Here is a 24,340-nt window from a genome sequence, read left to right as displayed (position 1 = left end):
TGCAGGGCACCCGGGGGATGTACCCACAGCACAGCTCTGCTCTCAGCTCAACCGTGCTCACACTCCTTCTGTCTCCTCCTGTCACAGCCCCAGGTCCTTGAGTATAAGGCAAATTCCTGCTGTCTTTTTCCAAAAAGACTTTGCCATCTGCATGAAGAGGGGGGTGCAGGAGAGTGCCTGTACGAACCATTTCATGAATATTTAACATATCCCCCCAAAGCTATGAGGTCTCCCATGCTGCAATCCCCCTGCTGCGGTCCAGAGCACAAAGGCAGGGGCCCTACATTCCACACGGCTCAGGAGGGCGAGAGTGGGAGACAGGGGAGCGGAACACCATGTCCTTGCATTGATCCCGTTCTGGGGAGACCCCCCCCCACCAAGCCAAACACCAGTCGGTTTATTTTCCATGTCTCCTTCCCACCCAGTCGGTCTCAGTTCTTTGCACTGCTCCCCAGTGCTGTTAGCGCTTTCCAATCACACTGACATCATCCTGTTATTTCTAAGCCCAGCTCCCTCCCTCCCCTTTGATCTGCTGATGGTCTTTTCACCAGCACTACAAGGCCATCTGCTGCCTGCTCACCTACCCTTCAGCCTCCCCTCTTGCACTCCCATCCATTCTCAGTGTCTGTTCCAGGAACAGACACTTTTTGATTCTGTAATAGACTAGAAATGGGTTTAAGTTGAAGGCAGGAGAGGAGGGGGAAGGAGACACAGAGAGAGAGAGAGAGAGAGAGAGAGAGAAAGAGAGAGAGAGAGAGAGAGGCATTCTTGCCATCCTACTGCCCTCTCATGGAATCATGAGCAAAGTGATTGTTGACAGCGAAACAGGGTAAAACAAACCACAGAATAAGCGCTCCATCTCAGTCTGCCAGGGCTGCCCAAAAGCGGGAAGAGGTGGGCAGCTCAGAGGACCCAAGGTCTATAAACTGGGACAAAAGCCATTTTAAAGGGCATGGTAAGCAGAGGCAGCTTTGTCTGTCCTAAAACCCCCGTTCATCCCCACCACTAACCTTCCCCACCAGGAAAAGCCCCAGTTCCTGCCTGAGGTTAGAACGCAGGAATTCAACACTCCATGTGGCAAAAAGAACTAAATCTGCTGGGATGCTAGAGATGGGGTGGGGGGTGGGGGGAGTGTATTTAACACCTCCCACTCCAGACATTTCTCCCCATCACACTGGGTTGCCTATTTATATTAAAGAGGTTATAAAAAATATATTTAAAAGCTCTACTCCCCCAGAGAAGCATATAAAGATCAGATGGGAAGCTTTTGAGAATCCAGGACATGTCAAAGAAGAAAATCCCTTTTTTTGTGGACGTTTGTAAACTATTATAGAGGAAAAATTAACTAGCCCAAGTCAAAGCACATCATGATTGATCCACATCGGGATCTTCAATCCACCAGCTGAAGTGGGGATCCAGTGTCCACTCTACCCAGGACCTGGGAAAGCCCAGAGAAGAAGAAAGCACAACACGACCTGCCAGGATACCCTCTGGTCCCCGCGTGGCTCATTCATTCACTCACCTATTCATCCACTCAATCGCTCAGCAAAACATACCCACGCACTTCCTAAGTTCCAGGGAGCAGGCCAGGTTCCAGACACGCACACATGAACAGGGCACAATCCCTACTCTCAGTTTGCTCAGTCTGTGGAGACTACCCTCTTTCTCCAAAAGCCAGCGAGTCCTCCTGACACCTCATTCCTACTCATGGACATCCTTCCAGGCTCAAAACCTGAGCCACTGATTCCATCAGCATCATAAGGTCTTAATGGCAGATGAGAAGAAATAAAGTTATCATTTCAGGGAACCAGAAACAGAAGGCTTTGGATTTAATGCAAACAGACCAGGCCCCATTCAGAAGGAAGTGTCAGAGTAGAGCCAGATCAGGTTGATGACACTCAGAAAACGTGTCACGTGGCAGAAAGCATCAAAGTCACAATCAAAACATATCTGACTGAGCAGAGCCAGAAACGGGGACCGTTTCTGAGGCTACAGAGTGAGCCTAAGTATAGCATGGGGCCTGCCCAATGGCTAGAGCTGGGTCAGCTGCGAGAGCCCACCTACACCTAGGTGTCAGCCAGCATTCTCAACCTCAGCCCACCTGGGACCTTCCCCCAGCTCTCAAGGTGAGCTGAAGACCAAGGAGTAAGAGTCAGAAACAATAAGACCGTGGAAAGGGATGATAAGGACATAAATAAAAGATAATAAGGAAACATTTAAATCCATGAGACGGGCACTGCTGTTTCACTGGTCAGTTTTGTGGTCATTCTAAAAAATGTGAGTGATCTCTTTCAGTTCAGAGTCTTTAAAAGAATTTTCTATTTTGGGAAAAGTTTAACTGACCTTGCAATCAATATTTCAATGTCTGGGGAAATCTGAGTTGTTGACTTCATGATTTATTGGTTGTGTGAATACTTTGGACATATTTAGAGAAAGCTTAATTGTTAAAAATTAATAAATTAGACAATAGACCGAGAACAAATAGTAGGGAATGTTCTTTTTCAAGTAGAAGAATGTACTGGGGTTTTTTAGTTATTATGACGACATGATGAGTTTCAGGCTTTGTTTGTTTGTTTGAAAGAACATTCTGGGACTTCCCTGGTGGAGCAGTGGTTAAGAATCCTCCTGCCAATGCAGGGGACACGGGTTCGAGCCCTGGTCTGGGAAGATCCCAGATGCCGCGGAGCAACTAAGCCCGTACGCCACAACTGCTGAGCCTGCGCTCTAGAGCCCGCGAGCCACAACTACTGAGCCCGCATGCCACAACTACTGAAGCCCATGCGCCTAGAGCCCGTGCTCTGCAACAAGAGAAGCCACCATAATGAGAAGTCCGTGCACTGCAACGAAGAGTAGCCCCTGCTCCCCCACTCACCGCAACTAAAGAAAAGCCCACGTAGCAACAAAGGCCCAACCCAGCCAAAAATGGATGGAAGGAAGGAAGGAAGGAAGGAAGGAAGGAAGGAAGGGAGGGAGGGTGGGAGGAAGGGTGGAAGGGAGGGAGGGAGGGAGGGAGGGAGAGTGGGAGGGAGGGAGGGAAGGAAGGAAGGAAGGAAGAAAGGAAGGAAGGAAGGAAGGAAGGAAGGGACATTCTGGTGGGAATGGAGGACAGACCAGGGAAAGAGATGAGAAGCAGCAGGACTGCTGGGGGGATATTCCGGAAGCTAGTTCCATCCATATTCTGCATTTCCCAGGCCTCGTGCCTTTGCTCAAGCTGTCCACCTGCCTAAAACATCCCTTCCACCCCCACATCTAAAACCTCCCTACTCTTCAAGACAGGGGTCAAATGTTGTCTCATCCAAGTTCTCCCTCATCTCTGGGCAGGTAATTTCTCTGCCCTCAGAACTCCTCCAAAGAGTGTACCTGTGCTTGAGCTCTTTATACACCTGGCCCTGCTTTACAGTTTCCTAAATATTCATTTATTCAACGTGTACTAAGCGCTCACTAAGCACAGAGTGCCCAGCATCCTTTCTCTCCAACTGCACACTCCCAGAGGCCCGCCCAGGCCACTCCTTATCACAGCACAGCTGCCGCCACACAGCCAGCATTCGACAAATGCTAAGCATCTGGACAGCATTACACCTCTGTTCAAAACCTCCCATGGCTCCCAATGCCGGTGTAACCCAGTCCCAACTTCTCAGCTGGCACTCAGGTCCTCCACGACCCAGCCCAACCTACCTCCACAGCCCCATTTCCCACTCCTCTCCCACAGGCGCCCTGGGCTCCAGGCAAAGGAGACACCCTCGTGCTCCGCTCCTGTGCAGTGCCCTGCAGCTGGAGCTCTCCCTCACCACTCGCCTCTGCTCGTCCGGTCCCACCCACCGTCCTTCCAGGCTCACCTCAGATGTCAGATTCTCAATAAGGCCTTTCAAACGGACAGGAGACCCCGACTTCTCCCCAGCCACAGCACTGTGTTTCACCACCCTGACGGCGGCACTGCATTCCACTCCGAGTCCCAGCTACGTAAGTCTCTCTTTTATGAGACTGTAAACTCTTCGAGGGCAGGGACCACAGCTAACTGAGGCGTGCGTGGCCAATAGCACCTAGCAAAGTGCCTCATGTAGAAACATTCAATAAACGGTAGTTATCTGAGAAATGAGTGAATGGATGAATTCCTTTCCACGCTTGTGCTTCCCCAAACCCCAGAAATCCCATCTGGACAGGACTGGGACAAAATGGTACTCTTTCCAAACAAGTCTCCCACAAGGAGGAAGGCTGAAGAAGGGAGGAGGGCGACTTCCCTGGCGGTCCAGTTGTTGAGACTATGCGCTCCCAATGCAGGCGGCCTGGGTTCGATCCCTGGGTCAGGGAACTAGATCCTGCATGCTGCAACTAAAGATCCCGCATGCCGCATCTAAGACCCGGCGCAGCCAAATAGATAAATAAATAAATATTTTTTTTAAACAAAGAAAGGAAGGAGGGACCTGCCAGGCTGAGGCATCTGCCTGCAGGGGCTCCAGGCTCTTACCTCATACTCGAAGTCACCCCCCAGTGCCCCGATGTCCAGGTGCAGGTTCTTAAGAAGCTCACTTGAGCTTCGGACACTCTGAAAATGAAAACGATGGCAAGGAAACTGGTCAGCCCAGGGGGCCGAGAAGCTCCTCACTGGTTATACTTTCTGGGTCAGACCCAGCAGGTATACAGACTGAGCAAGGAATGAAGCTGTGGGCTGGAAAATCATTTTCACTTATTTTCAAAGTAGCACAGAGGTTAGCCCAAAGGTAAAGACAGCTCAGCTCAACTATCCACCAGCAGATGAACGGCTACACAAAATATGGTATATTCATACAATGGAATATTATCCAGCCACATGTGCTACAACATGGATGAACCTTGAAAACATTATGCGACATGAAAGAAGCCAGACATAAAAGGACAAAGACAGTATGATTCCACTTATATGAAATGTCTAGAACAGGCAAATTCACAGAGACAGAGAGCAGATCAGGGACTGGGGAGAGGGGAGGATCCAGAGCTTTGTTTAAAGGGTACAGAGTTTCTCTGGGATTATGAACAAGTTCTGGAGATGGATAGAGGTGATGACTGTACAACACTGTGAAGGTAGTTAAGGTCACTGAACTGTACGCTTAAAAGTGGTTAAAATGGTAGACATATTTGACCACAATTTTTAAAAAAACATTTTTTTTTTCATAGCACAGAGGGTTTCCAGGCCAAGAAAAGGATTCATTCTTACCTGGTTGTCACTCTCCGCCTCATCCTCCTCATTGGTCTCCTCTCCTAAAGCCAAGAGGCTGAGAGCATTCTTGTCCTCATGGATGGAGCCCAGGAGACCCTTTGTATACGCAGAAGTCTTGAGACCCTGTGAAGGCTCCAAAATAGAGAAGGAAAACCAAGGCACTTACGGGGAAGACCCTCAGATCGCCTTCTCCTCTCTCTTTCTGTTCAGATGGCTCCCAGAGCAAGCCCACCACCTCCAGGAAGCTGACCCCAGCAGCTCCAGCTCACGGATCCCTCCCTGTCCAACTCCTGCTGCCCTGGCTGCAGGGACTGGGAAATCACCACTGCAGTCCCTATGCCCTGGGTCCATCCTCCACCACAGAGCCCCTGTTCAGCATCCTCCAGGTGTGACTCACCTTCCCCACTAGATTATGAGCATTAAGGACTCAGCCCATGCCCTCTATTTCTCATCCATGGGTCACGGTTCCTAGCATGGAACATGGAGGCCCCACGGTAACTACACTGAACACAAGAAGCAGCATTTACCATTGAGAGTTCTCCATGCTGACCAGACTCCACCGAGCTCCCCAGGCTCACGCTTTGAGATCCACGAAGAGCAGAGGGCGGGGCATCCACCAGGCCCCTTAACGGGGCCAGACCCCCGAGAGGAATGTGGACGGGGGCTAACGGGGAGCCCAGGGCCTGGGCAACAGAAAACATCCTGTTACAAACCCAAGAAACCACAGGGCTCTGAGAGTGTGGAGACGGATATAAAAATAAAACATCTAAATCCTGCCCGCTCAAATTTAAACCGCCTCCATTCGGAGGCTGCTAATGAAACACAACATCCAGAAATTACCATCGTGCCAGCCGTGTGAGAATCACGGGCTGGCTTCCTGATCCTCGCAACTCTGGGCCTGTCTCTCAGCAAATGGTTCTTTCACATCTGGCAGATGCGGCAGAGGACTCTGCTCTCCCTCCGAAGCCACAGAGGAAGTTGGGGCATTGGGGGGAGAAGAGACAAAAGCCTCATCTACCAGCATGAGAAGTCTCAATAGATAAAGTTGAAAACGGATGAATCAAGAAAAAGCAGTCTAAGCATATTATTTACAAATATGGAAGCAAACACTGGAAGAGAGCCGTTGCCTCTGGGGAGGGGTACCCACACCCGAGAACTGCTATATTTCGTTCTATGCCTTTTGGCTCGACTTGACATCGTTTAATAACATGGGCATGTATTACTTCAATTAAAATAAATATTAACTATGAAAAATACACATGAGCAACAAAAGAACTCTCTTTCCGCTCTCCACTGATGAGGAAAGGGGCTGGAGGGAGCCTCGCCAGAGAACTGTGCAGGCCCCTCCTTTGCCCTGTTCTTGGGATGGCCAAACAAAGGCTTTGTACCAGTGAGGACTGGGGAGAGAAACCAACTGGGTGGCAGAATTTGTGAGACGTTGGGTCGCTCACGGACTCTTGGATTCTCAGTTTACTCATCTGCAAGACAGAGATGATGTGTGTCTTGCTACTTAAGAAGGTTTGTTGAGAAATTCAAATGAGATACTGACAGCAAGGAGCATGTGTGCGTGGCCCAGGGCTACACCAGCGCTGTGGAATTGCTATCATTACAGGGATTCACATCACAAGAGTCTGGGCTTAGAAGCCGAGGCAGGATAGCATTCTGGGGACAGTTTACAAACAGCTCTTTAAATATCCTCAAATTTAAATTGTATATAAAACAACACAAAAATTCCATTCCTCTCTAATCCCATGGGGACTGAAGAGAGAAAGGGGAACCTGAGGAGGTCAGGCAGAGTTCAGGTGGCCCATCTTCTCACCCGCAGCTGGGCCTGGGGCCAGACCATCGGGTGGGCTCTGAACACAACCCATTTCTGCATGGGAAGGGCATCAGATGCTTATCTGAAAGGTGACACGAGACCCCCTCCCAAACCTTTGTAGGTTCCCAGTCACCTGGCCTGTTGCAGGGTATCTTCGTTAGGCAGAAAAGGAGCTGATAATAAAAAAACTGGCCAACTTTGCCGGAGCCCTGGGCACCGGGGTAAGCACCTGTCTCATTTCACTGTCAAAACCATCTGAGGCCACAGTCCCCACAAGAGCAAACGGAGACTGGTGAGGTCAAGACCCCTGCCCCAAATCATAGGGCCTGCAATGAGGGCAGACGTGGGACCGGAACGCAGGGCAATCTCTAAGCCAGTATTGTACACTGCCTCCTGGCTATGGCAGAAAAGGAGCCGAGGAAATTTGCTCTGAGGTGAACTGTTAGCAAACCCAGCCTGCTCCCCGCAGCCAGCCCAGTGGATCAGCGAGTAAAATTCTTCCCATACTATATTTATGGAAAATTACAGACTCCTAACATGGCTAATTTGCTAACGTGCTGGGGGCCTGAGGGAGGGAGACAGACCCGCTGAGGGCTTTGTTCTCCCAGGCCTTTACCAAATCAGCGGTTAGTAGGGAAATTATACATCCCTGGCTCCTAGCTGATCACGCACTATGGGCTGTGCGTGGCGTTGTCCTTCAGAGAGGATAAACTTGCTGCCATTGGGCTAATTAAAACTTTCAGGATAATCTGCAGCTTATCTGATATTTATAGTGCTACAGTAGTTATTAGAGCTAACGGAGAACCAGGGCACGCCAGCAATTAGGAACCGAGGTAACAACTGGGTAAAGCCACGGCTGGGCAACAGCCGAAGAATAGCCGGGGAAATGCAGATCGACCCCCGCGGTGGTCTGGGATCCAATTTGACTTCTGAATGAAGCTAGTGGTGACTCTTTAAAGGGAAAAGGAGTCGGAATGACAGGGCAAGCCCAACCCTTTGGTAGATCCCAAGAGGGGAGGAAGTGAAGGCCCACGTGGTCAGCACAAGCCTGACACAGATTATTCACATGGTTCTGGAAACGCTGGGAAGCAAGGAGCAGAAGCAGCTCACTGAACGGCAGAGAGAGCCTGGGCTTCAGCCTCTCACAACAGTGTTAACTCTAGTTCTGTGTGATTCCCAGAAGGGACTAAGTTCAGAGGCTGGGGGTAGGGTGTCTACTTGGGAGGACCTCCCCATAACCAGCTGATGGGGAAGGCTTCCCGAATCCTGGGACAGTACCTGTATCCTGCATGAGTGCCAGGATAAGTGCCACCTTGCTCACCCTCAAAACTGAGCATCGTCAGAGCATGTGAACCACCCACGAAGTACAGTTAGGTCAAGGGAAGGGAAGTCTAGATACCCTCAGCCCCTATCTTGCAGGTGATGGGGCAGAAGAAACAGGAACCGCATGTCATCCCACAAGATGGCCATCCTGGGTGGTTAAGGGATCAACAGTTACCAAGGGAGGACAGATAACAGGAAAGCAGACCTGCTGGCTGTGTTGGGGTGTCAGCTCAACCTGCTCCCTCCCTGCCAAGTTCACTGAGCCTGAAGGCCGTGCTCTCTAAGAAGCCTACCTGGTCGAGAAGCTGCATCTTGCCTGGCTCTGTAGCAAGCCCTCTGCTGGAACTCAGCTTGACCAGCCCCTGCCTGAGGGGGCTGCTGCTTGGCTGGAAACGAGCTTGCTGAGAGGCCTCCTGCCCAGCCGGGGCGCCGGGAACCTTCTGAGGATGCTCCCGCGTCTCTGGCCCCCAAGACAGAAACTGGGAGCTCATGGCTCTGATGGCCTCGTGCTCGCCCTCACTAGACATCCTGGAAGACTCAGCTGCCAGGCGGCAGACCACGCTGGCAAGGTCTCTGCACGGCCTGTCCCGCGCGCTCTCGGGCGGCCCCGGGCCCTCCAGCCGCCTGGAGAGCTTGAACATCTGCAGGATGTGCTGGTAGAACCTCTGGTCCTCAGAGTAGTCTTCACTCTCTGACTGCTCCTCGGCAGAGCTCTGCATGTGGGACAACTGGGGCGCCAGGAAGGGGCTGGGGTGCTGCTCCCTGGGTCCGGGGCCTGACTGACCCTCACCCCGCTCAGATCCCCGTGAGCTCTGCAGGTCCCACGGAAAGTTGGTCACCTCCCCCAGGACCTCAGAGCCCAGGTGAGAGGCCAGGCTGCTGCTGCTGCTCTCCAAGTCAGGCCCAAACCTGCCCAGCCTCCTGTCCTCTGCAGGGGGCTCCAGAGAGCCTGGGGGTGGAGTCTTCTCACTGGCAGGAGACCCTCGAGGGGCCTGCGGGGTGACTGCAGGGGCGCTCTGGGCTGATTCTGAGACCAGGGTATCAGGGGGTATTAGCAAGAGCCCCTGAGGTGGACCTATGGCTGAGGCCCCTGGAGCCTCAGGGTCTTCGGGCTCTATTTTCTTGCTGCCCCAAGGGGCGTCCTTGTGGACAAGCTTGGAGACCTGTCCCATCCACAATCCCGGGGGCTCTCTCCTCCTCCTGCCCCTGCCCATGCTGCCCTCTTCCCCAGAAACGCCCTGCCAGCTCTGGTCTTCAGCTGGGCTACTGACTAACAAGAACGGCTTGCTCTTCCTGGCAGGCAGCATGGGGTCAGAAGAACAAAGGGACAGGGAGGGATCTTCCTCAGGGGATGGTGAGGGAATGGGGCTCTGGCCCTTGTCCCCCCCGGGGCCAGTGGAGCTCCGCTTGGCCATGTTATGGCTGTGCTGCTCCCCTTTCAGCTGCAGGCCCTTGAGGGCTTCCAAAAACTTCAAGTGGACCAAGGCCTGGCTCCTGCTCTCTAACGCATCCTGCCCGTTCCGGAAGGGCCTGCTGTGGTCAGGGCCCAAAGCACCAGGTTTCTGCTGTCTGGTCCTCATTTCCAGCTCTTCTATTTCAGGGTCTGAAAACCCCAGGTAGATTTTCTCTGTCGCCTGCTGGGGCTTCTCCAGACCCTGCTGATCACCTAATTCTGTCCTGCAGTGGGCTGGGGCCCTGCCTAAGATTTTCTCCACGTCGGCAAAGATCTGGTGGGTTCGGGAAGCTTGGCCCTTGAAGAGTGGCTGTAGCTTGCTGGGCAGGGAGCCCGTGAGAGACCTAGGGATGTCAGCCAGCATACGTGGGCTCTTCTCTTTCTTAAAGGAGCCCTCACTTCTAGCCTGCATCTCTTGGTCTAGGTCCAGATCAGCCAGCCCAGGTGCTGAGAGAGGGGATGGGCCACGGAGAAAGGAGGAAGAAGGCAGAAGTCCCTGCTCAGGCTGTGTTTCCTAGATGGGTATATAAACAGGCAGAGAAAACTAAGACAAAGCGCTTCTGATTTCTACTTGCTACCTTAGCCCTTGGCAAACCCTTAGCAGAAACCCACCCTCCATTTAAAGAAAAACACAAACCCATGAGGGAAGAAAAGCTAAAAACTCCCTGAGCTTTGTTGTCTTCTGGGCCCTAGTTTCCTTATCTATAAAAAGGAGGTTCGATGAAATCAATGGCTTACAAACCTTGCGCCATGGAACCCACATATTGGTTCCGCCTGGTACCTTGGGGGCTGCTATGGTGGGCATGTGACGGGGAACAGGCATCACCAAGACCCACACCCCCAGGTTCAACCAGAGCAGCTCCACTTCTTCTTTATCCACTGGCCCTCTATGGGAGAACTGATGTGAAGACAGGGTTCCATTGCTAACAAACGTCTGAAAATCACCAACTATATTACCCCAAAGGTACCATCAAGCTCTCAATTCTGTGATTGGTTAATTTCATAAAATCCACCATCCTTATCAAGGACTATCAGAAAGAGTCTAAGAAGGGAGGAAAGAGGGGAAACATAAGCAGTGAACCGAGCCTTGGGAACCTGGACTAGGTCTTCTACCAAAGGCAAGAGTTGGTACTGCTCAAGAGAGGTCCACACAGTCAGGGAATCTTGGGGTAGACAAAACAATAAAAGATCAACCACATCCTGCATTCACCCTAAACTCCACCCAGCTCTCCTGCAGAGAGCCCAAACCACCTGAGCCCGGTCGCCCACCTGGTCAGGCCTGCCCCTGGACACACTGGTTTGCGCCTGTCCTGAGCCCTAAGATCCAGACTGGCAGCCCAGGGCAGTCCACTTGCCCTCAGCTCCTGAAGCCACAGGAGGAATCCTTTTTAACAGGGAGCTCCAGGAACTCAGTCACACACCCAGAGCTCAGTCTATTACCCAACCCTCCACCCCAGAACCCTCACTTCATTCCCTCTCTCACCTTCAGTCATGCCAGAGCCTGCCCAGATGCTGATTATCATGTAAAATAGTCCGGGGTTAGTGAAAAGCCTATTATACATCTTTTACCTTTCAAACACACGGCATTAGAAAATTCAGCCTCTTTGGAAATTACCTGTTCTCTTTTCTCCACTTGGAAGAATGGACTTGCTGTCTTATTTCTCAGAACCATGATTAGTAATATTGGGGTGGGGGGGAGTAACTGTAGAGTTTGGAAATGATGAAAAGAGCTAAATTCATCAGCAACTATCCAATGTCAGAACTGACACCTTGCAAAGGAAGGAAGATGGAGGAAATCTTCACTGAGAAGTAAGCACCAGGCACCAGTGGGAAATAAAGGCTATAAATAAGAGAGCAAATCAACTCGACCATTAAGAGGGTTGAAAAGGTATTCCCAGGGTTCCCCACTTGGCTAAACTGGGTTCCCAAGTCCCTCCCTCTCCTCAGTGTGGCCCACCTGCCTCACACCTGGAGGGACAAATAGAATGATAATGGGAAAGATAACTTTCAACTCTGAGTAAAAAAGCTACTTGGGACCAAGGTGATGACACTGCAATCAAATGTCAGTTATCCACCATGAACCGAGGACACTGGCAGCAAAGGCCATCCACAGGGCCAGATAAAGCCTCAAGCTTTTCTTTCTGGATCTTGAAGGCACTGATGTTCTGACAACTGAATTATGGCTCATCAGACATCTAGGAATTTGCACCACCAAGACACATGATGAACCCACACGAGGAAAGCCTGGCTCGGAAAGGAGAGGAGAGGCACTCGCTCCTCTGGGTTCTCTGGCCTCCACCAAGTGCTCCCTGTGCCCCAACTCTCCAGAGGGGCAGACGGCGTCACTGCAAAACCCCATCCTCAGCAGGGCACTCCCTCACTCATCCTATTATGTCATATGTGCCTCCCAAGGGGGAAAAAGAAATTGCTTAGAGATAGTAACCACTTCTAGAAGCCTGAAAGGAAAATTTGCCAGAAGACAGGCATAATTCAGATGAGGCACTATCAAAAAGTGACTATATTATTGTTGTTATTCTTAACCTCCCGGCTGTAAACAGCTAGAGGTTCCCGATATCCCTCAGGTTTCAGGCCTGGCCTCTCTGACTCACCAGGGGACTTTTGGAGGTCTCTTTGTCCTTCTTGTCTTTCTTTTCCTTTTTCTTTTTCTTTTCTTTCTTCTTAATGGCCCCAGGAGTCGACAGTTTCCCCCGCTCTTGGATCACCAAGTTCCGATAGTGCTCATCACAGGGGTGGTCCCACATGGACTGCCCGTTGGCAAAGTTGAAATAGTAAATATCACCTGTGATGTCCTGGCTGGGGATGAGCAGAGGTCACAAGTTAGTCCCTGCTCAGGTCCAAAGCTACACAGGAAAAAAAACGAAGAAGAAAAATGGCAAGGAGGCAGAGAAGAAGGAAGAACTGTGGGGAGAAGGGGAGAGAGAGAAAAGAAGAGAGGAAAGGATTAACACAAAATTGAAGGGTAGGGACTTTCCTTATGGTCCAGTGGTTACGAATCCGTCTTCCAATGCAGGAGACATGGGTTCGATCCCTGGTCAGGGAACTAAGATCCCACATGCCTCGGGGCAACAAGCCCGCGTGCCGCAACTAGAGAAAAGCCCGTGCGCTGCAACGAAGAGCCCGCACCACAACAAAGACCCAGTGCAGCCAAAATTAAAAAAATAAAAATTGACGGGTACCATTTGGCTAAGAATAAAGAGTTTCCTTAGATAGAAACAAATGATTGGGATACCTAAGGACTTCTCTAGATGGAGACGTTTAATTGTTAAGGTTCCTGAGAATTCATGGTAGACTAGAGTAGGAATAAACTTTGTTTTAGATGGAGAAATACAAACACTATGGTATCATGGAGATAAATTCTGGGATAGAACTTGCTTAATATTTTCATAAATGATCTCAAGAAAAAATATGCGTTGTGATAGCTCTGATTTTGCAAAAGATTCTAAACTCATAAGAGGTGATAATCCAAGCTAGTGGGGTCAATCAACAATAAAAGAAAAGAATGTAGAAGGTAGGTCTCAACATGAACAAGTCTAAAATAAGCCATTCATCCCACCCACCATTATCAGTAATCCATATATTGCAATATAATCCACATATTGCAATATAAAAGATGCAATACCCAGGAATAAATCCAAAGTGTGCAAAATCTTCATAAAGCTTTATTGAAAATTCAGGGGAAGAAAAAACAATTGGAGAGACACCCAGTGTTCCTGAATAGAAAGATTCAAGTCTGTAAACATGCCATTAATCCTCAAATTAATGTATAAATCCAATACAATCCCAATCAGCTCCTTATGAAATTTGACAAGCTCAATCTTAATTCAAATGAAAGAGAAAATATGCAGTAAAACAGGAAAAATATCAGAGGTAAAAGATAAAAAGACATACAAATGACCAAGAAGCACATGAGAAGATGCTCAACACCACTGAAGATTAGGGAAGTGAAAATTAAAACTATAATGAAATGTCACTTCACACCCATTAGCATGGCTATTATCAAAACAGCAGAAAATATGGGCATTCCCTGGTGGTCCAGCAGTTAGGACTCTCACTGCTAAGGGCCCGGGTTCATTCGCTGGTTGGGGAACTAAAATCTCACATGCTGCAGGGCGTGGCCAAAAAAAAAAAAAAGCAGAAAATAACAAGCGCTGGCAAGGATGTAGAGAAACTGGAACCCTGGTGCACTACTGGTGGGAATGGAAAATGGTGTAGCCACAGTGAACACAGCATGACAGTTCCTCAAAAAATTAAAAATAGAATTACCATTTGAACCAGAAATTCCACCTCTGGAGGCATACCCAAAAGAATTGAAAGCAGGGATTCGAACAGACATTTGTACACCAATGGTCACAGCACCACTATTCACATAGCCAGACGGAAAGAGAAATTCTCAGGTGCCAGAAACAAAAAGAAAACATGAAACCTGAATAATAAGTGCATGAACTGACAGGTCAAAACTGGTATCTGACCTGGATATAGGCCTGTGGAACTTGGGTTTTAATGCCAGTTTAGAACAAAATGTGGCCTTAGGCCTTCGTGAATTTAGGACCTGGAAATGAGACCCTAGGTGTATCTGGGGCCCTTCGGGCTGTTCCCTCCATGAATAAAAGGACCTAGGTCATGGAAGCAGCAAGGAAACATGTCAGGTTCTAGGTGGGGAAAATAAAATTTAATGAAAAACTGAAACCCCAAGACACATGTAGATATATAGTCCAAAATGTGGTAAGGGAACCCCAAGTCAGGAAATTAATGGAAAAATTGAGTCCTAAACCACTGAAAACTCCTTGGCAGAAACCATTGTAAAGCCACTCAACAACCTAGGAATGAGACACTCACAGAAAATAACCTCTGCAGAAGATGAATTCACAAAATGCACAATAACTAATTACAGAGGAAACGTGAGGAAACATTTCGCCACGAGGGAAAATCAGTAACACAATGAAAAGAACTGAGAGAGTAGAACAATCAAAAGAAGACTAAAAATAACAATATTTAAAATTATTGTAGGGATAAAGGAGTAGAATCCATAATGAAAGAACAGAACTCTAAAAAAACCTAGACATATTGAAAAGAACATAAGAGAGCTTGAAGGAACTGGTAGTCATTAGATTCAAAATGAAAAACAACCAGATCTGATGCAGAAGAAGAAACAAATAGTGAATTGGGAAATAAATATGCTAAAGGAAATTATAAAGCGATTTTTCAAATATGAAACAGAAGTTAAGAGACATGGAGGATCAAATAATAAGGTCCAAAATATTTCCAGTAAGAGGTGTAGAAAAGGAAGTGATAATGGTTGAGAATTTTCCAAAATTGAAGAGATATATGAGTCCTCAGAGTAAGGAAGCACTCCAATTCCCATACACAGTAAATAACAATGAATCCACACCTAGACACACTGTTGTGAAATTACAGAACACCAGAGATTAAAAACAAAATAATAAAAACAACCAGAGGGGGGAAAAGTTGGTTACCTACAAAGGAACAACTAATGAAACCAAAAAACCTGTCTTACGAGCAAACCCAGCGGTCAGAAGATAATGGTATACAGTATTGTCAAACAGCTGTTGACAAATCTGTACTCAACTAAACCACTATTCAAGTGTGAGACCAGGGACTTCCCTGGTAGCACAGTGGTAAAGAATCCGCCTGCCAATGCAGGCGACACGGGTTGGAGCCCTGGTCCAAAAGATCCCACATGCCTCGGAGCAACTAATCCCGTGCATCACAACTACTGAGCCTGCACTCTAGAGCCCGCGTGCCACAACTACTGAAGCCTGTGCGCCTAGAGCCCGTGCTCCGCAACAAGAGAAGCCACCGCAATGAGAAGCCCGTGCAACGCAACGAAGACCCAAGGCAGACAAAAACAAATAAATAAATTTAAAATTTAAAAAAAAGTGTGAGACCAGGGATTTCCCTGAACTCAGAGCTTTCACTGCTGGGGCCCAGGTTCAATTCCTGGTGGGGAAACTAAGATCCCACAAGCCACACAGTGCAGCCAAAAAAAAAATACAAAAACAAAGAGTGAGACCAGACAACAATTACTCAGGACACAGGAAGATAAACACATTTAGCATGCTTGATATAAAGGACATTTAAGAACCCTGTATCCAAAAACAGAAACAGACTCATAGACTCAGAAAACAAATTTATGGTTACCAAAGGGGAAAGGGATGAGGTAAGGAAAAATCAGGAGTTTGGGATTAGCAGATACAAACTACTACATATGAAAAACAAGGTCCTACTGTATAGCACAGGGAACTATATTCAACATCCTGTAATAAACTACAATGGAAAAGATTATGAAAAAGAATATATTTTTTAACATCTTTATTGGACTATAATTGCTTTACAATGCTGTGTTAGTTTCTGCTGTATAACAAAGTGAATCAGCTGTATGTATACATATATCCCCATATCCCCTCCCTCTTGCACCTCCCTCCCACCTTCCCTATCCCACTCCTCTAGGTGGTCACAAAGCACCAGGCTGATCTCCCTGCGCTATGCAGCTGCTTCCCACTAGCTATCTATTTTACATTTGGTAGTGTACATATGTCAATGCTACTCTCTCACTTCGTCTCAGCTTACCCTTCCCCCTCCCCATGCCCTCAAGTCCATTCTCTAAGTCTGCGTCTTTATTCCTGTCCTGCCCTAGGTTCATCATATATTCTTATATATGTGTGTGTGTGTGTGTGTGTGTGTATTTATATATATATATATAAAACTGAATCACTCTGCTGCACACCAGAAACTAACAAAAAATTGTAAATCAACTATACTTTAATAAAAAAAAGAACCTTGGGGACTTCCCCGGTGGCGCAGTGGATAAGACTCCACGGTCCCAATTTAGGAGGCCTGGGTTCGATCCCTGGTCAGGGAACTAGATCCCACATGCATGCCGCAACTAAGAGTTCGCATGCCACAACTAAGGAGCCCGCCTGCTGCAACTAAGCAGCCCACGGGCTGCAACTAAGACCCGATGCACCAAATTAATTAATTAATTAAAAAAAAAAGAACGCTGTATCCAAAAATGAAAGACTACATTCTTATCAAGCACACATAGAACATTTACATAAACAGGATCACTTACTGAACAAAAAGAACTCTCAACGTGTAACAAAGAATAGATATAATGAACAAATAAAATTGGAAATCAGTAATTTAAAAAATACCCAACTCTATCCATCTCACTGCATTCAAGCTATCATTTTGGAGCAAAGGTACTTAACAAAATTTTTAAAAAATCAAATCCAATAATATATGATCATTACCAAGCAGAGTTTATCCCAGGAATGTAAGGTCGGTCTAACATTTGAAAACCAATCAATATAATTGACCATATTAACAGACCAATATAGAAAAATCATATGATTCTATCAATAGATACAGAAAAAATATTTGATAAAATCCAACATCCATTTTGGATTTAAACTCTCAGCAAGCTAGGAATACAAGAGAACTTCCTCATCCTGACAAATGGCATTTAGAAAACCCTACAGCTAACATCACCTAACATCATACTTAACGGTGAAAGACTGAATGCTTCCCCTTAAGGTCAGGAACAAGGCCAAAATGTCCATTGTCACCACTTCTATTCAACTGTACTGGAGGTTCCAGTCAGTGCAGTAAGGCAAGAAATAGAAATATAAGGTATCCAGGTTAGAAAGGACATGTCCCAGAAGACATATCATCTATGTAGAAAATCCTATAGAATCTACAAAAAAGCTACTAGAACTGACATAAGTAAGTTTAGCAAGGTTGCAGGCTACAAGGTCAGTATACAAAAACCAATTTTATTTTTATATGAAGGCAATCAACAATTGGAAACTGACATTTCAAAAAAAACCATAATGGAAAAGAATATGAAAAGAATGTATATGTATTTATAACTGAATCACACTGCTGTACAGCAGAAATTAACACAACATTGTAAATCAACTATACTTCAATAACATAAAAATAAATAAATAAAAGATAGCATTTACCGAAGCATCAAAAGAAGAGAGATAAATGTGACAAAACATGAGCAAGATGTGTACACTAAAAACTATAAAAGATGGGCTTCCCTGGTGGCGCAGTGGTTGAGTCCGCCTGCTGATGCAGGGGACACGGGTTCGTGCCCCGGTCCGGGAAGATCCCACATGCTGCGGAGCGGCTGGGCCCGTGTGCCATGGCCATTGAGCCTGTGTGTCTGGAGCCTGTGCTCCGCAACGGGAGAGGCCACAACAGTGAGAGGCCCGCATACCGCAACGGGAGGAGGAATTCCTAAAGAATCAGTCTTTGAAGCCTAGTGGGATTTGATTGCAGGACTTCGACAAGACTGGGGGAAACAGAGACTCCACTCTTGGAGGGCACACACAAAGTAGTGTGCACATCGGGAGCCAGGGGAAGGAACAGTGACCCCAGGGGAGACTGAACCAGACCTACATGCTAGTGTTGGAGGGTCTCCTGCAGAGGCGGGGGTGGGGGGGTGTGGGGGGCACGGGGCGCAGTGGCTCATCATGGGGACAAGGACACTGGCAGCAGAAGTTCTAGGAAGTACTCCTTGGCGTGAGCCCTCCCAGAGTCTGTCATTAGCCTCACCAAAGAGCCCAAGTAGGCTCCAGTGGTGGGTTGCCTCAGGCAAAACAACTAACAGGGAGGGAACCCAGCCCCACCCATCAACAGTAAAGTGGATTAAAGTTTTACTGAGCTCTGCCCACCAGAGCAACAGTCAGCTCTACCCACCAGCAGTGCCTCCCATCAAGCCTCTTAGATAGCCTCATCCACCAGAGGGCAGAGAGCAGAAGCAAGAATAACTACATTCCTGCAGCCTGTGGAACAAAAACCACATTCACAGAAAGGCAGACAAGATGAAAAGGCAGAGGTCTATGTACCAGATGAAGAAACAAGATAAAACCCCAGAAAAACAACTAAATGAAGTAGAGATAGGCAACCTTCCAGAAAAAGAATTCAGAATAATGATAGTGAAAATGATCCAGGACCTTGAAAAAACAATGGAGGCAAAGATCGAGAAGATGCAAGAAATGTTTAACAAAGACCTAGAAGAACTAAAGAACAAACAAACAGAGATGAACAATACAATAACTAAAATAAACTAGAAGGAATCAATAGCAGAATAACTGAGGCAGAAGGACAAGTCACCTAGAAGACAGAATGGTGGAATTCACTGCTGCAGAACAGAATAAAGAAAAAAGAATGAAAAGAAATGAAGACAGCCTAAGAGACCTCTGGGACAACATTAAATGCAACAACATTCACATTATAGGGGTCCCAGAAGGAGAAGAGAGAGAGAAAGGACCACAGGAAATATTTGAAGAGATTATAGTCGAAAACTTCCTTAACATGGGAAAGGAAATAGCTACCCAAGTCCAGGAAGTGCAGCAAGTCCCAGGCAGGATAAATCCAAGGAGAAACACGCCAAGACACATAGTAATCAAACTGACAAAAATTAAAGACAAAGAAAAACTATTGAAAGCAACCAGGGAAAAACGACAAATAACATACAAGGGAACTCCCATGAGGTTACCAGCTGATTTCTCAGCAGAAACTCCACAAGCCAGAAGGGAGTGGCATGATATACTTAAAGTGATGAAAGGGAAGAAACTACAACCAAGATTACTCTACCCAGGAGGGATCTCATTCAGATTCGATGGAGAAATCAAAAGCTTTACAGACAAGCAAAAGCTAAGAGAATTCAGCACCACCAACCAGCTCTACAACAAATGCTAAAGGAACTTCTCTAAGTGGGAAACACAAGAGAAGAAAAGGATCTACAAAAACAAACCCAAAACAATTAAGAATATGGTGATAGGAACATACATATCGATAATTACCTTAAACGTGAATGGATTAAATGCTCCAACCAAAAGACACAGGCTTGCTGAATGGATACAAAAACAAGGTCCATATATATGCTGTCTACAAGAGACCCACTTCAGACCTAGGGACACATACAGACTGAAAGTGAGGGGATGGAAAAAGATATTCCATGCAAATGGAAATCAAAAGAAAGCTGGAGTAGCTATACTCATATCAGATAAAATAGACTTTAAAATAAAGAATGTTACAAGAGACAAGGAAGGACACTACATAATGATCAAGGGATCAATCCAAGAAGAAGATATAACAATTATAAATATATATGCACCCAACATAGGAGCACCTCAATACCTAAGGCAACTGCTAAAAGCTAAAAAAGAGGAAATCGACAGTAACACAATAACAGTGGGGGACTTTAATACCTCACTTACACCAATGGACAGATCATCCAAAATGAAAATAAAAAAGGAAACAGAAGCTTTAAATGACACAATAGACCAGATAGATTTAATTGATATTTATAGGACATTCCATCCAAAAACAGCAGATTACACTTTCTTCTCAAGTGCGCACGGAACATTCTCCAGGATAGATCACATCTTGGGTCACAAATCAGGCCACAGTAAATTTAAGAAAATTGAAATCACATCAAGCATCTTTTCTGATCACAATGTTATGAGATTAGAAATGAATTACAGGGGAAAAAAACGTAAAAAACACAAACACATGGAGGCTAAACAATACGTTACTAAATAACCAAGAGATCACTGAAGAAATCAAAAAGGAAATCAAAAAATACCTAGAGACAAATGACAATGAAAACACGACGATCCAAAACCTATGGGACGCAGCAAAAGCAGTTCTAAGAGGGAAGTTTAGAGCTATACAAGCCTACCTCAAGAAACAAGAAAAATCTCAAGTAAACAATCTAACTTTACACCAAAAGGAACTAGAGAAAGAAGAACAAACAAAACCCAAAGTTAGCAGAAGGAAAGAAAACATCAAGATCAGAGCAGAAATAAATGAAATAGAAACAAAGAAAACAATAGCAAAGATCAATAAAACTAAAAGCTGGTTCTTTGAGAAGGTAAACAAAATTGACAAACCGTTAGCCAGACTGATCAAGAAAAAGAGGGAGAGGACTCAAATCAATAAAATTAGAAATGAAAAAGGAGAAGTAATAACTGACACTGCAGAAATACAAAAGATCATGAGAGATTACTACAAGCAACTCTATGCCAATAAAATGGACAACCTGGAAGAAATGGACAAATTCTTAGAAAGGTATAACCTTCCAGGACTGAACCAGGAAGAAATAGAAATTATGAACAGACCAATCACAAGTAATGAAATTGAAACGGTGACTGAAAATCTTCCAACAAACAAAAGCCCAGGACCAGATGGCTTCACAGGTTAACTCTATCAAACATTCAGAGAAGAGCTAACATCCATCCTTCTCAAACTCTTCCAAAAAATTGCAGAGGAAGGAACACTCCCAAACTCATTCTATGAGGCCACCATCACCCTGATACCAAAACCAGACAAAGCTACTACAGAAAAAGAAAGTTACAGACCAATATCACTGATGAATATAGATGCAAAAATCCTCAACAAACTACTAGCAAACAGAATCCAACAACACATTAAAAGGATCATACACCATGATCAAGTGGGATTTATCCCAGGGATGCAAGGATTCTTCAATATATGCAAATCAATCAATGTGATACACCATATTAAAAAATTGAAGAAGAAAAACCATATGATCATCTCAATAGATGCAGAAAAAGCTTTTGACAAAATTCAACACCCATTTATGATAAAAAAAAAAAACTCCCCAGAAAGTGGGCACAGAGGGAACCTACCTCAACATAATAAAGGCCATATATGACAAACCCACAGCAAACATTCTCAATGGTGAAAAACTGAAACCATTTCCTCTAAGATGAAGAACAAGACAAGGATATCCACTCTCACCACTATTATTCAACATAGTTTTGGAAGTCCCAGGCACTGCAATCAGAGAAGAAAAAGAAATAAAAGGAATACAGACTGGAAAAGAAGAAGTAAAACTGTCAGTGTTTGCAGAAGACATGATACTATACATAGAGAATCCTAAAAGTGCCACCAGAAAACTCTAGAGCTAATCAATGAATTTGGTAAAGTTGCAAGATACAAAATTAAGGCACAGAAACCTCTTGCATTCCTATACACTAATGAAAAATCTGAAAAATAAATTATGGAAACACTCCCATTTACCATTGCAACAAAAAGAATAAAATACCTAGGAATAAACCTACCTAGGGAAACAAAAGACCTGTATGCAGAAAACTATAAGACACTGATGAAAGAAATTAAAGATGATACCAACAGATGGAGAGGTATACCATGTTCTTGGATTGGAAGAATCAATATTGTGAAAATGACTCTACTACCCAAAGCAATCTACAGATTCAATGCAATCCCTATCAAATTACCAATGGCATTTTTTAAGGAACTAGAACAAATCATATCAAAATTTGTATGGAGACACAAAAGACCCCGAATAGCCAAAGCAGTCTTGAGGGAAAAAACGGAGCTGGAGGAATCAGACTCCCTGACTTCAGACTATACTACAAAGCTACAGTAATCAAGACAATGTGGTACTGGCACAAAAACAGAAACACAGATCAATGGAACAGGATAGAAAGCCCAGAGATAAACCCACGCACCTATGGTCAACTAATCTCTGACAAAGGAGGCAAAGATATACAATGGAGAAAAGACAGTCTCTTCAATAAGTGGTGCTGAGAAAACTGGACAGCTACATGTAAAAGAATGAAATTAGAACACTCCCTAACACCATACAGAAAAATAAACTCAAAATGGATTCGAGACCTAAATGTACGACCAGACACTATAAAACTCTTAGAGGAAAGCATAGGAAAAACACTCTGACATAAATCACAGCAAGATCTTTTTTGATCCACTTCCTAGAGTAATGGAAATAAAAACAAAAATAAACAAATGGGATCTAAGGAAACTCTAAAGCTTTTGCACAGCAAACGAAACCATGAACAAGATGAAAAGACAACCCTCAGAATGGGAGAAAATATTCGCAAACAAATCAACGGACAAAGGATTAATCTCCAAAATATATAAACAGCTCATGCAGCTCAATATTAAAGAAACAAACAACCCAATCCAAAAATGGACAGGAGACCTAAACAGACATTTCTCCAAAGGAGACATACAGATGGCCAAGAAGCACATGAAAAGCTGCTCAACATCACTAATTATTAGGGAAATGCAAATCAAAACTACAATGAGGTATCACCTCACACCAGTTAGAATGGGTGTCAGGAGAAAAATCTACAAACAACAAATGCTGGAGAGGGTATGGAGAAAAGGGAACCCTCCTGCACTGCTGGTGGGAATGTAAATTGATACAGCCACTATGGAGAATAGTATGGAGGTTCCTTAAAAAACTAAAAATAGAATTACCATATGACCCAGCAATCCCACTACTGGGCATATACCCAGAGAAAACCATAATTCAAAAAGACACATGCACCCCAATGTTCATTGCAGCACTGTTTACAATAGCCAGGTCATGGAAGCAACCTAAATGCCCATGGACAGACGAATGGATAAAGAAGTTGTGGTACATATATACAATGGAATATTACTCAGCCATAAAAAGGAACGAAATTGAGTCATTTATCAAGATGTGGATGGATCTAGAGACTGTCATACAGAGTGAAGTAAGTCAGAAAGAGACGCATGTATGTGGAACCTAGAAAAATGGTACAGATGAACCAGTTTGCAGGGCAGAAGTTGAGACACAGATGTAGAGCACAAACATATGGACACCAAGGGGGGAAAACCACGGTGGGGTGGGGATGGTGGTGTGATGAATTGGGCAATTGGGACTGACACGTATACACTGATGTGTATAAAACTGATGACTAATAAGAACCAGCAGTATAAAAAAACAAACAAAAAAACAACTAAAACTAAACTTTCTTTGGGTTATCTGTATGGAAATACGTTAATATAAATGTTTCAGACATTACATGAAATTTCTAAAAATCTTATATGTTCTGGTATAATGTTATAAGTCATAATTCTAGTTATTACTTTAAAATGTATATCTCAGAAGTAACTAAATTTCCTTGTCAACTGCATTATTATGAACTTTCATCAAATCTTTAACCGTGGTCATTTTTAAGTCTTTTCATTTACAGACAGTTCTGGGTGTACTCTGATGCTTTCGCAACAATGTTCCTATAAAAGGGTTTCATCTTCAAGGAATTCATGGAAAAGACTCTGACAAGTACAGGTTTCTGGTAAGTGACTATACTGCTGAACTGAATGAGTAAGCATTTTCAGAACTCTAATGGAAAACTGATGAATTCATAAAAGTGCTAACAAAAGATCAAGATAAAAAAAAATTAATTACATGGGACTGAGTGAACTGATGAGGACGATTATAATTTTTGTGACTTTCTGTTTGAATAAAAAAACAAAATCCCACAAGGACTCAGAAGCAAAAAATATACAAATCAATTTTCACTGCAAAGTAAAGGAGCTGTTACAGTGGAGGATTCCTGGACTGAATGTCAATATTATGACATAGTATGAGTGTGTTTCGTGTTTGGTAATTGCAATCATTGTTGCTTTTGTTGTGGTCATCCATTTACAATGCTTGGTGTCAGTTTATTTATCT

The 24,340-nt window shown here is 45.2% G+C and overlaps 1 protein-coding gene across 18 annotated transcripts in view; it reads right to left on the bottom strand.

Moving 5' to 3' along the window:
- The window catches only part of CEP164 (centrosomal protein 164), a 69,537-nt gene that overhangs the window by 32,789 nt on the left and 12,408 nt on the right, over positions 1-24,340 (bottom strand). For 15 of the 18 annotated variants that reach the window (XR_007479029.1, XR_007479028.1, XM_049714344.1 and 12 more), the window contains 4 exons: positions 12,399-12,603; positions 5,722-5,877; positions 5,192-5,326; positions 4,466-4,543 (listed from right to left, as the gene is read on the bottom strand). Coding sequence is in view for 15 of the 18 variants with exons in the window: in XM_049714344.1 (XP_049570301.1) it covers positions 4,466-4,543; positions 5,192-5,326; positions 5,722-5,877; positions 12,399-12,603 (574 nt within the window). In the remaining 3 variants the exon portion in view is untranslated. Of the gene's footprint in view, positions 1-584; positions 2,760-4,465; positions 4,544-5,191; positions 5,327-5,721; positions 5,878-12,398; positions 12,604-24,340 lie in introns of those variants that run through there. The other 3 variants (XM_049714332.1, XM_049714336.1, XM_049714343.1) reach the window with 3 other exon arrangements.

Source organism: Orcinus orca, chromosome 8 (genome assembly GCF_937001465.1).
Source record: "Orcinus orca chromosome 8, mOrcOrc1.1, whole genome shotgun sequence".
Classification (NCBI taxonomy): Eukaryota; Metazoa; Chordata; class Mammalia; order Artiodactyla; family Delphinidae; genus Orcinus; species Orcinus orca.
The sequence above is the reverse complement of the archived record's forward strand: the minus strand, read 5'-3'. Positions and strand labels throughout refer to the sequence as shown.